We start from the raw sequence: 11,945 nt of genomic DNA on the forward strand, positions 1-11,945 counted from the left end.
TATGTGTATGTTCCAGGAGAGAGGTAAGTGGATGATGCAGGAAAGAAAGAGGGGACAGTTGATATCATGATTATTTGATATAAACAGAAATTTGAGTGCTTGTTTTGGCAGCACATATACTAAAATTGGAATGATACAGAGATTAGCATGGCCCCTGCGCAAGGATGACATGCAAATTTGTGAAGCATTTCATATTTTAAAAAAGAAAAGAAAAAGAAATGTGAGCCAGGTCATAACAAATGTGACCCAGATCTAGGGGCCTTACCCTCTTCTCCCCTACTCCTGGTGGGTGGAATGTTGGAACAAAGCACAGTGGCTCCTTTCCTCTCTTCCCACCTCTGCTTGACACCAGTGGTCAAAGACAGGGCTTCCATATCTTCCAGCCAGCCTCCCACCCTCACGGTGTTTTATCAATCCACCAGGCCAAAAGCTGTAACACAGGCCCCAGTGGGAAGAAACTCATAAGGGATAAAGGACAGGCTCCCCATGGGACATTGTCCATTTACTTGAGTCATCTATGCTGAGTCCTCTCTGCAGAGACTACTGGCTTTTGGATCTATGGAGGACGCTGGACCATTACACCTTTTCCCTCAGGGGTGGATCCTTGGAAGGGCCAGATATACTAGGCTGGGCAAAGGGGAAGAAAAAAGGGAAAGAAGGACATTTCTTTATAAAATAACTTCCATCAGGCTTCATTTGGGTTAACATACATCCCATTTAAAACACAAGTGCCCAGGAATATTAATGAAACTTACCTGACATTTATTCCTAAGAGTGATTTCCCTGCCTTGGAAGAGAATCCTGTCGTTTCTGGGACTTAAGACTCTAGGTTCAGGCCTGGGGAAATTTCTCAGTCAGAAGGCATCCTAAAAGACAAGAGAGATGAAAAAAAATGAGAGCTAGAACTCAAAAGGGAGGCAGGAAGGCCCTAAAAATTATTTTAACCTATCAATTTTGAGAAGGGTTTCCAGCATGCAATTGCTGCACACTGGCAAGCAGCTGGTAAGTTCGAAAGAGCATGGGCTTTGAGTCAAATTGGTCTGGGTTTTAACCTGGTTCTACCATTGATTCATTTATTAGATGTGGACCTTGAACAACTGCCTGATCTATTCTTAATTCTGCAAAATGAGGAGAGAGAAGAGATGTAAAGATCTTCCCTCCTTCCAGGGGCCATCTGTGTGTGGTGGTGGGGCATGATAACCAGGCTGGCAGTGCCCCCTATTCACCATATAGGGAAAAGCAGCCACTTCTTTTTTTTTTTTTTTTTTTTTTTTGAGACGGAGTCGCTCTGTAGCCCAGACTGGAGTGCAATGGTGTGATCTCGGCTCACTGCAATCTCTTCCTCCTGGGTTCAAGCCATTCTCCTGCCTCAGCCTCCCGAGTAGCTGGGACTACAGGTGCACGCCACCACACCCAGCTAATTTTTGTATTTTTATTAGAGATGAGATTTCACTATGTTGGCCAGGATGATCTCGATCTCCTGACCTTGGCCTCCCAAAGTGCTGGGATTACAGGCATGAGCCACAGCACCCAGCCTGTCACTTCTTCAATAGGAGGCCAAAGTGGCCTTGAAGCTGAGTAGGAGTCCCTGGGAGAGAAGAGAAAAATGTACAATGGATGAGATGGTCACAGGCACTCTGGGTATCCCAGTATGGTGGGAACCAGAGCTTTGGGGGAAGACAGAAATGTGGCAGAAAAATCCAAAGAGAAGCAAACACATGGAGGCACAAGTTTCCTAATCTAGGTTCAATGCAGCCAGCAATAACCCTTGTCTTCCCAGTCGTCTCCATCACCATGCATACATTGGACATCCACACCACTTCCCATCCTTTCTGAGCGTAGGCCTCAGAGACTTAGCCACTCCAGGCTCGGTTCACCTCAATACCATCTTGGTTGTAGGCTCGGCTCTCTCTCTCAATGACATGCACTGGTTGACACATACCACAGTGTGACACACCATAGGATGCCACGAGGTACAAAGGGCAACAGAATGACATATACACACATATTTAATCATCCCATGCACACGCTCATCCACCCACTCCATACACAATCCAGACACTCTGCATCCCTCAATCATGCTTCTGAGTCTCCTGTCAACCGTCGCCACCACCTTCCTGACACACTGCCCCAGGCGATGACTGTGACAAGGTGACTCCATGACCCTTTCTGACTTGAGCGAAATTTCAAAATTATTTGGAAAGTTTCCTCACATCCTTCACCAGAACAAGGAGTTTCTGCACGTACCAACACACAAGAGGATGCACCCTCAGAACACAGCACATTCTCACTCCCACCCATATTCATGTTGTCCCACTTCACACACACACACACACACACACACACACAGCCACTTGTTCGCTCCTTCTGGCCCACATGAGCAAACTGCCTGCTGCTTCAGGTTTCTCTCCACCGCTAGGCTCCTTTTGGTCAGCTCACCCCCACAACTCATCCCCGGGATTTCCCTGACCACAGCCGCCCTCACGCCCCCGTCTCCCCCTTTTCCTTCTCTGTCCAGCCATCGGGGGTTCCTGGGCGGTTAAGCGTCTCCCCGGAGTCGCTGCCCAGAACCACAGCTTTCCTTCCGACAGTCAGGACGGGGGAGAGAGGGGACGTCGGAGGGGCCCGGGGTGACGTCGAGGGGACAACCCCACCGCGGGTGGCGAGGCGGGCTGGGCCCCTGGCGGGCTCTCCCCGCAGCACACTCTCGCCGCGCCCCCTGGCGGATGCTAGTCCCCGACGGGCTCCGGACGCTCAGCTGAGTGAGGCGAGCGCGCGTGGGAGGGTGTCCCAAGGGGAGGGGTCCGCGGCCAGTGCAGGCCCGGAGGCGGGGGCCACTGGGCAGGGGGCGGGGGTGAGCCCCGACGGCCAACCCGCCAGCTCTCGGCTCAGACGGGCGGGAACCACAGCCCCGCTCGCTGCCCATTGTCTGCGCCCCTAACCGGTGCGCCCTGGTGCCACAGTGCGGCCCGGCGGGGCAGCCTCCTCCCGTCACTTCAGCCAGCGCCGCAACTATAAGAGGCGGTGCCGCCCGCCGTGGCCGCCTCAGCCCACCAGCCGGGACCGCGAGCCATGCTGTCCGCCGCCCGCCCCCAGGGTTGTTAAAGCCAGACTGCGAATTCTCGCCACTGCCGCCACCGCCGCGTCCCGTCCCATCGTCGCGGGCAACAGCCAAAGTCGCCGCAACTGCAGCACAGAGCGGGCAAAGTCAGGCAGGCCATGGGGCTCTGGGCGCTGTTGCCTGGCTGGGTTTCTGCTACGCTGCTGCTGGCGCTGGCCGCTCTGCCCGCAGCCCTGGCTGCCAACAGCAGTGGCCGATGGTGGTAAGTGAGCTGGTGCGGGGTCGCCACTTGTCCCGAGGCACAGAGCCAGGGGCCAACCCTACCCAGCTCCCACGCTCTGGGATCCGTCTGCCCACAGACTCCCTCCCCGCTCTGACTTCCCTCCGCGACACCGAAGGGCGATCTGGCATGGAGCTGCCCCAGACTCCAGCTCTGTAGAAGTGGGGCGAATGATCCGCCCGCCCGCGGAGGCCTAAGATACCCCAGGCAGGGAGCCCACTCTCATCTAGTACCGCCCTTGCCCTTTGAGCGCCAACTCCAGCCTCACGGTAGTGGCCTCACCACAGGTTTCCCCACCTCGGGAAGTGAAGGGCCAGGCGTTCGCTTAGAAAGGAGGGGAGAAGAGGGTGGGACTCCTAAGCATTTCACGCCTTGGGTGGGCAAAAACTGCAGGCCATGATTATCTCGCTCAGGCTGACCGGAAGAGGCTCGGAGATCCGAGGTAGACACTCGGTCTCCGGGTACCTCTTCTGTCCAGTCTCCGGACCTAGGGCTCAGGCGAGCAGCCCTGGGACTACTGGGGACACACAAGTCTGGACGCCCAGTTCTTTCAAATTAGTGAGCCTGGGAGCGCGGGGTTATTAGCGTATTATTAATCTCCCGCCACTCTCTCCAGCCACATACCCCCAGGAAGAGGACTGGGTGGCACAGTTTTTATGGTTAGGGTGCGGATCCCCTTCCTGAGCCTGAGCTATCATACGTCCCACCAGGGGTATTGTGAACGTAGCCTCCTCCACGAACCTGCTGACGGACTCCAAGAGTCTGCAACTGGTACTCGAGCCCAGTCTGCAGCTGTTGAGCCGCAAACAGCGGCGTCTGATACGCCAAAATCCGGGGATCCTGCACAGCGTGAGTGGGGGGCTGCAGAGTGCCGTGCGCGAGTGCAAGTGGCAGTTCCGGAATCGCCGCTGGAACTGTCCCACTGCTCCAGGGCCCCACCTCTTCGGCAAGATCGTCAACCGAGGTGGGTGCCCAGGAAGGCGACGCTTCCGGGAGCAGGGGAAACGCGGGGTCACCCCCAGGGCATGGGCGGGCGAGTTCAGAGAAGGTGTCCCAGGCGTCTGGAGGGTCACACGATCAACCCGCCAAGTGCCTGGTGCCCAGCGCCAGCTCGGGGCCAGACTTCTAACAGCCGTGCACCCTGGAAGCGAAGCTTAACTTTTCTGAGCTACTGCCCCAGATAAAGTTTCAGGTCGCGGACGCCGGCTGACCGCCGCTTTCCCCCAGCCTCTCTCAAAAGCGCCTGGGAAGCTGCTCTCTGCAGGCGTGTGTCTTGCCTCTCGCCTAGCAAGACTTGCATCGCCAACATGGGTTGAAACTTTTGGGGTGCGAAGAAGTCTTGGGGATGTATGGTTCTTCTGCTCCCCTCTCTTTGGTTTTTCTCTCTGGGGCTGCTCCACTTCCGCTATCGAGCCAAAATGCGCCCTGGAACCTCCCAGTAAGGTGTGATTACGCCCGTGGACGTGGCTGCGTGCCCACGCACCTGCTTTCTCTACTAGCCCTAGAGACCAGCTTTCCAGCACTGCCGGCCTTGGCTCTCAGGACTCTAAGTGCGGAGTCGGGGGTTGGATTCCGGTCCCAAGCCCTTCGCTGAGGGTGCTGGCCGCGCCCCGCGTACACCCTCGCCGATCCCCTGCTCCCTTCTCCCACAGGCTGTCGAGAAACGGCGTTTATCTTCGCTATCACCTCCGCCGGGGTCACCCATTCGGTGGCGCGCTCCTGCTCAGAGGGTTCCATCGAATCCTGCACGTGTGACTACCGGCGGCGCGGCCCCGGGGGCCCCGACTGGCATTGGGGGGGCTGCAGCGACAACATTGACTTCGGCCGCCTCTTCGGCCGGGAGTTCGTGGACTCCGGGGAGAAGGGGCGGGACCTGCGCTTCCTCATGAACCTTCACAACAACGAGGCAGGCCGTACGGTGAGCTTTGAGAGGCTCCGCACCCTAAGCGAAGCGGCAGCGGCCAACCTCGGGCTGGGGAAGAGACGGTCGGTGAGATAAGGCAAGGGGCACCAGGAGAGGGCGTCCTGGGAGAGCTGGAGGCTTGGAAAGAAGCCGGAGAATAGAGGAGACAGTGGCTGAGGGCAAAGGGATGCCTGGCCCGCGGACAGGTAGAAGAGGTTACAAATCAAGCACAGTCTCTTCACTATACAGATTTGAAAAACAAGCCTGAGAGGACGAGACTGACCCGCCGCGGCGGAGCAGGGTTGGGCAGGGTTTCCAAATCTCAGCGGAACATTTCGCGCCTCCCTTCCCCTGGGCTCAGCTAGGCCTGGGCCTTTGCTGAGGTCCGGCCCCCGTGGCGTCCGGGAGGGGGCAGTGTCTGGGAGGGTGACTCTGGCCGGGTGCCCTGGGACACTCTTTCTTCCCCTCTCCCCGCAGACCGTATTCTCCGAGATGCGTCAGGAGTGCAAGTGCCACGGGATGTCCGGATCCTGCACGGTGCGCACGTGCTGGATGCGGCTGCCCACCCTGCGCGCCGTGGGCGATGTGCTGCGCGACCGCTTCGACGGCGCCTCGCGCGTCCTCTACGGCAACCGCGGCAGCAACCGCGCTTCGCGGGCGGAGCTGCTGCGCCTGGAGCCGGAAGACCCGGCCCACAAACCGCCCTCCCCCCACGACCTCGTCTACTTCGAGAAATCGCCCAACTTCTGCACGTACAGCGGACGCCTGGGTACAGCGGGCACGGCAGGGCGCGCCTGTAACAGCTCGTCGCCCGCGCTGGACGGCTGCGAGCTGCTCTGCTGCGGCAGGGGCCACCGCACGCGCACGCAGCGCGTCACCGAGCGCTGCAACTGCACCTTCCACTGGTGCTGCCACGTCAGCTGCCGCAACTGCACGCACACGCGCGTACTGCACGAGTGTCTGTGAGGCGCTGCGCGGACTTGCCCCCGGGAACGCTCTCCGCGAGCCCTCCCCCAAACAGACTCGCTGGCACTCAAGACCCGGTTATTCGCCCACCCGAGTACCTCCAGTCACACTCCCCGCGGTTCATATGTATCCCATCTCTCCCACTTCCTCCTACCTGGGGACTCCTCAAACCACTTGCCTGGGGCGGCATGAACCCTCTTGCCATCCTGATGGACCTGCCCCGGACCTACCTCCCTCCCTCTCCGCGGGAGACCCCTTGTTGCACTGCCCCCTGCTTGGCCAGGAGGTGGGAGAAGGATGGGTCCCCTCCGCCATGGGGTCAGCTCCTGACGGTGTCACTCTGCCTGCTCCATCGCGCCAGTGACCTCTCTGCCTCTCTTCTTCCCCTTTGTCCTGCGTTTTCTCTGGGTCCTCCGAGGCCCCTTCCTATTCTCCTGCCACGGGTGCAGACCCTGAACCCACACCTGGGCATCAGGGCCTTTCTCCTCCCCACCTGCCGCTGAAGCAGGAGGTTCCAGGGCAAAAGGGCAGCTGTGATGATGTGGAAATGAGGTTGCGGGAACCAGCAGAAATGCCCCCATTCTCCCAGTCTCTGTCGTGGAGCCATTGAACAGCTGTGAGCCATGCCTCCCTGGGCCACCTCCTACCCCTTCCTGTCCTGCCTCCTCATCAGTGTGTAAATAATTTGCACTGAAACGTGGATACAGAGCCACGAGTTTGGATGTTGTAAATAAAACTATTTATTGTGCTGGGTCCCAGCCTGGTTTGCAAAGAACACCTCCAACCCAACCCTATCCCTCTCCACTATTCTCTTCTTTCTTCCTGCAGCCTTTTATGGTCCCTCTTCTCTCCTCAGTTTCTCAAAGATGCGTTTGCCTCCTGGAATCGGTATTTCCTTCCATTGTAGCTATTAGTGGCTCCTCGCCCCCACCAATGTAGCATCTTCCTCTGCAGAATAAAATCTCTATTTTTATCGATGGCTTGGTGGCTTTTCCTTGAATCCAGAACACAGCCTTGTTTGTGGTGTCCCCTATCCTCTCCTTTTACCACTCCCAGGCTTGGAAGCTTACCTCTCTCAAACAAATAGAATATGCTGTTGGGGGACTGGTTTCCTAATCTTGCCAGAGGACCCTGAGATTCTGACCCTTGGATGACCCTAACGAGGCCACTGGGAATCCAGCTCTCCTGAGATAGGAACCTGGTCAGTAGCCAAACAACCCTGCAGGGTTCTTCTTCCTCGTGGAACAGCAACTGGCTGTGTGATATGGACAAGTGCATATACTCGGTGAATGGGGGTTAAACAACCCCAGTGCCTGCTTTTCCTGCCTGGAACAGCTGTTGAGAAAATAGCTACTATTGAATGACAACTGTGACCATCTTCCAAAAAGTAGGAAGAGAAACTAAAGCAGAAAGGGTGCTGCTGCCCCTGACGTAGAGCTACTGGTCCCTGAAGTTTGGCTTCTTCAGCTGTGGTCAGGGCACTGGACAAGGGTGAAGTCCTTCCACCAGCAGAAAAGTAAATACCAGCCTGGGGCAGTGGCTCATGCCTGTAATCCCAACACTTTGGGAGACCGAGGAGGGTAGATTGATTCAGCCCGGGAGTTTGAGACCAACTTGGGCCACTTAGGGAGACCCCATCTCTACAAAAAAAAAAAATATATATATATATATATATATATATGTGTGTGTGTGTGTGTGTGTGTGTGTGTGCGCGCGCGCGCGCGCGCGTGCATGTGTGTGTGTGTGTGTGTATAGACTATTAGGTATATATATAATACCTTATTAGGACCCCCGCTCCCAATCTTGGGCTCAGGGGGATCCAGATAATAGGTGATGAGCCCGGTGCTGGACCCAGAAGCTCAGAGATGCTGGTGGGAGAGAAGGGAGCAGGTAGGCTAGAATCCAAATGCAGGCTAGGCTTAAACCAATGTAACCAAAGTAAACCCTAATGTGGTCCATAACCAAACCACGAAGCTAGCCATTCCCATAAAGAGCCAGAATGAGGATTTTGTTACTAACACCAATGTGATACCTCTGTGTTCACATTCGCCAGAGTCAGAGGGAGTTCTAATCCTACCCACGGCCCTAAACCTATCTCTAACTCTAATCCTCTTCCTGTCCCTAGGTCTAGGTTGAACCTTAGCCTTAACCCTAACTTCAGACAAACACTAACCCCTTCTAAGCTCTAATGTCTGTCCCTAATCCTAACCCCTCCCCACAGGGGAGGATCAGAAGGGCAAGGGGAGCTGTGAAACACCCCACTTATCCCCTAAGAGCAACAACTGCTCCCAGTCAGCTTGAGAATTTCCCCTTCTCCCCTATTCCCTTCTCTCCTATTCAGGCCTCTTCTGCTGTTGGTGCCTCCTACCTTTCCCTGGATGTGTGACCCGCTGTGGGCCTTTAGGATATGTGTAGGGGTAAGGGAATGGAGCCAGGAACTGCTCAATCCTGCAATGACATCCCTTTCCCTTTCTTTCCACCTGCCAAGCTAGCACCATCGCAGCTCTGATTCCTCACCCTAGGGGGAGAAATAAAAACCTCTTGATCCTGGGGAAGAGGTACCTGAAAAGCTTTGGGTTTCCATAAAGAGCATCCTGCAGAGAATGCCCAGTCTATAAGCCAAAGAGCTATTAAATCCCTCAACTCCCCATATAAGAAGTTAATAGGCTGCCAGAGGTGGGAGGCGGGGCTTGGGCCCCTGCTGGACAGTGCCCAGAGTTGGGGCGAAGCAGCAGGGTAGAGGCAAAGTGTTGGCAACTGTCTCCAACTACTCTCACCTAAATTCAAACTCCAAGAATTGGAGTCAGTATCAGCTATCAGGCTTGGAAGCTGGGGCACTCTGAACCAGGTTGACAAACAGGAGCTGGAGGAAGAGCAAGGGAAAGTGGTGAATTCTTTTCTGCCCCTACCCAGACTTTCAACAAATCTTGTACTTTCTCAGACTCAGTTGCCTTGCCTATCAAACAGGGATGGTTATTGTTACTTAACCTTTTAGGGAGGTGATGAGGTTCAGATGAGATGATGTACCTGAAAGCCTGGGTCATCTGAATACTCACTGACACCTCTTCTATACCAGGCATCTGCCAAATGCTGGCAATACAATGATTCATAAACCACAGTGCCTGCTTGGAGGAGGTTGACAGTCTGGCCAGGGGATCAAGCACATCCACAGATATGGTTAGTATAGTAGAGGGGGTGCAATGAAGGCTCAATGAAGTGTAAAGCCCTCTGCACATAAATGAAGTTTAAGGGCAGACTCCCATACTCAAGCCCTCGGCATGGAGGCCCTTCTCTTCCAAGGGCTGGAATTTCAAAGGTGATGGTGTTGGGAAGTGCAGAATGAGGCTGGGCCCTCAATGGGCACTAATAAAACACACATACACACACACACAAAAAAAAAAACAAGTAAAAGGGCGGAGGGATCTGCAAAGCACTGTATAGAAGCTAATCATTTTGTTATTGTGATCATCTGTGCTGTCCTCACACAGGGCTGGAGCAGGTACATCCTGGGGAGAAGAACAGTTGTGCCTAGAAAGGAGACTCACAAAGGTCTCAGGGGCCACAGTGGGCTCAGGGTGGTGGCCATAGGATGGTGACATCAGGACTGTGCCTGATGCGCCACCTCCCACCACCTCTGATCTTCAGGTGCCAGGACCCTGGATACAGGTTGGCCTGAGCAAGTGAGAGAAAGACTAGTCCTGAAATATCCTGGGGGGAGTGGAAAAGCTGAGAAGAAAGGCAGGCTGTGTACAGTCCCCAGGGGGTCAGCGAGCCAGTGCCACACACACCCTGCCACACGCACCCTGGAAAAACCCTGTCAGTGGGGCTGCAAATACCCTAGGGTCCAGCCTCCCCCAAAGCCTCCCCCCTCGCCCCAGGCTGGCTCAGTCCTCCTCTCCAGCGCTGAGGGAGAAAAATAACAAAATGAGGAGAAAATAAGCTGTTTGGCTGTGGTGTGAGCAGGAATATCCATGCAGGGCTGCCCACCACTCACCCTTACTCACTCTTTCCACACCCAGCCGGGGCGCCCAGCATGAGACAGACCACCCCCCTGCCCCCTCCCCCGTCTGGTCTAAAAGCAGACGCTGGTGAGCGAGCAGCAGGTTATAAATATGCCCAGGGAACTGCCGCCAACTCGCTCCCTTGTCATCCCCTGGGAGGGGCAGGGTGGGGTGGCTCCTAGGGAGGAGCCAGGGCTGCCCCGTTCCCTGAGGCCCAGGAGGAAGTGGGGCTTCCTAAAGGCTACCATATTTTCCCCCCTTTTCAAGGTGAAGGAACCACTGCCACTCCATTTTCTCTGAACGTTTGCTTATCTCTTCAGAGATGGGGTCCCTACCCTCCCTGGGCCCTGGCTGAAAGCTCAGAATGAAAGGGCCCAAAGCACTCTGTGTCATGGCACAGCCGGATGCTACTTCTCTTCTTCACATGCATTTACGCTCAGCAAAACGGAAGTTCATTCATTCATTCGACAAGCATTAACTGAAAGCCAACTGAATGCCAGACCCTGTGCACAGGCACACCTGTGTGCACAGTGTCTGCATACACAGGTGCAAGCACACACAGCCACCCCTACTCCATGTGCTCACATCACCTCCAGCCCCCACTAAGGACTTCCTGGCTTCAACCTGGCAGCCTCATCAGGAAAGCAAAGCTTCAGGCTCCTGGTTGTGCCTCAGAATAGGTTACGGGGCATGGGGCTGGGGGGTGACTGAGAACAGGGCCCCCAAACACTTCTGCTTCCACTACTTCCCTTGTAAATGAGGGGGTCCTTTCTCCCCTTCCTGCGCAGTCATCCTCCCTAAGTAGGTGCCATGTGATGAAGAAAGAGCCATTTCTGGGATGCTGAGGGTACCTGTCCAGGCTGCCAGAGCCTCCCGCCTCCCAGCCACTTGCCAAGTAGGTGCCAAGCTGGGGCAAGAGGGGGCACTTCCACCCTATGAAGCTCCCAGCTCTCCTCCCCCAGGGCTGAACCCCTCCCTTTTCCCTCCTCCCTATTAATCCTCGGAAGTTAAGGGGCCATCCCTGGCGGCCCCTCAGCCCTATTGTGGCCCCTCGCCCTCCTCGGCTGGCGTCTAATTAACTCCTCCTGCCCCTGGTTTTGTGTGCCCCCCTTACCCCACCTTGTCGGCCCCGCCCCTATGCTCGACCGGCTCCCCCCCACGGACATTCCAGCCAGGCCGGGCCAGTGTGCCAGGGCAACCAGGGCCGGACCGAGGCCTAATCCTCCCGCCGCCTGGCCCGGCTTGGGGAGCCCCACTCACCTCCCCGCTCTCTGGGGGCTGCCCGGCTCTGCTGTGGCGGAGACACACAATCGGGACAAAGGCACAGCCCCCAGGGGGCTAACTCAGCCTTCACGCCCAGGTTGTGCGGCATTTGGGGAGTTTAATGAATTGTCCATCACGCCTTTCAGGGCCCGCCCGTCAGCCTGGATTAATCTTCGGAGCCCTGGTGGGGTAGGAGACACTAAGCCTGTATTTATTACTCTCCCATTGTCACTAATTGAGGTAATTATCTGTGACTCTGGCCTGGCCAACAATGAGGCATTCACTCCTGGGACCTCGATGGGCCTGGCTCCCACTCTCGGCACCAGCCCTCCCTCCCCTCCTCTTCCAAACCCGCCAAGGGCTATGATGGGCCCTGGAGCATGTTGGGAAAGTGGACAGTGTCCCACAATGCTTCACCTCCCCACCAGTGTCTCCCACAGCCATCACTACAGAGCTATCTCCTGGTCCCCC

The 11,945-nt window shown here is 56.0% G+C and overlaps 1 protein-coding gene and 1 non-coding gene across 2 annotated transcripts; both read left to right on the forward strand.

The window, feature by feature from the left end:
• The first annotated feature begins 95 nt into the window (after window positions 1-95).
• LOC126931964 (U6 spliceosomal RNA) lies at window positions 96-199 on the forward strand. The gene has a single exon (XR_007718059.1). It is a non-coding gene; the product is annotated as a U6 spliceosomal RNA (small nuclear RNA).
• A 2,691-nt stretch (window positions 200-2,890) lies between these two features.
• Window positions 2,891-7,240, forward strand: WNT1 (Wnt family member 1). The gene is made up of 4 exons (XM_050746934.1): window positions 2,891-3,323; window positions 4,052-4,305; window positions 4,994-5,259; window positions 5,722-7,240. The coding sequence occupies exons 1-4, from the start codon at window positions 3,220-3,222 to the stop codon at window positions 6,208-6,210; spliced, it is 1,113 nt and encodes a 370-aa protein (XP_050602891.1). The 5' UTR covers window positions 2,891-3,219; the 3' UTR covers window positions 6,211-7,240.
• The last annotated feature ends 4,705 nt before the right edge of the window (window positions 7,241-11,945 follow it).

This window comes from Macaca thibetana, chromosome 11 (assembly GCF_024542745.1).
Source record: "Macaca thibetana thibetana isolate TM-01 chromosome 11, ASM2454274v1, whole genome shotgun sequence".
Classification (NCBI taxonomy): domain Eukaryota; kingdom Metazoa; phylum Chordata; class Mammalia; order Primates; family Cercopithecidae; genus Macaca; species Macaca thibetana.

Coding starts and splice junctions, on each gene's coding strand:
- WNT1 (XM_050746934.1), top strand. CDS start 3,220: ATGGGGCTCTGGGCGCTGTTGCCTGGCTGGGTTTCTGCTACGCTGCTG. Junction 4,306..4,993: donor CGGCAAGATCGTCAACCGAG/GTGGGTGCCCAG, acceptor CTTCTCCCACAG/GCTGTCGAGAAACGGCGTTT. Junction 5,260..5,721: donor ACAACGAGGCAGGCCGTACG/GTGAGCTTTGAG, acceptor CTCTCCCCGCAG/ACCGTATTCTCCGAGATGCG.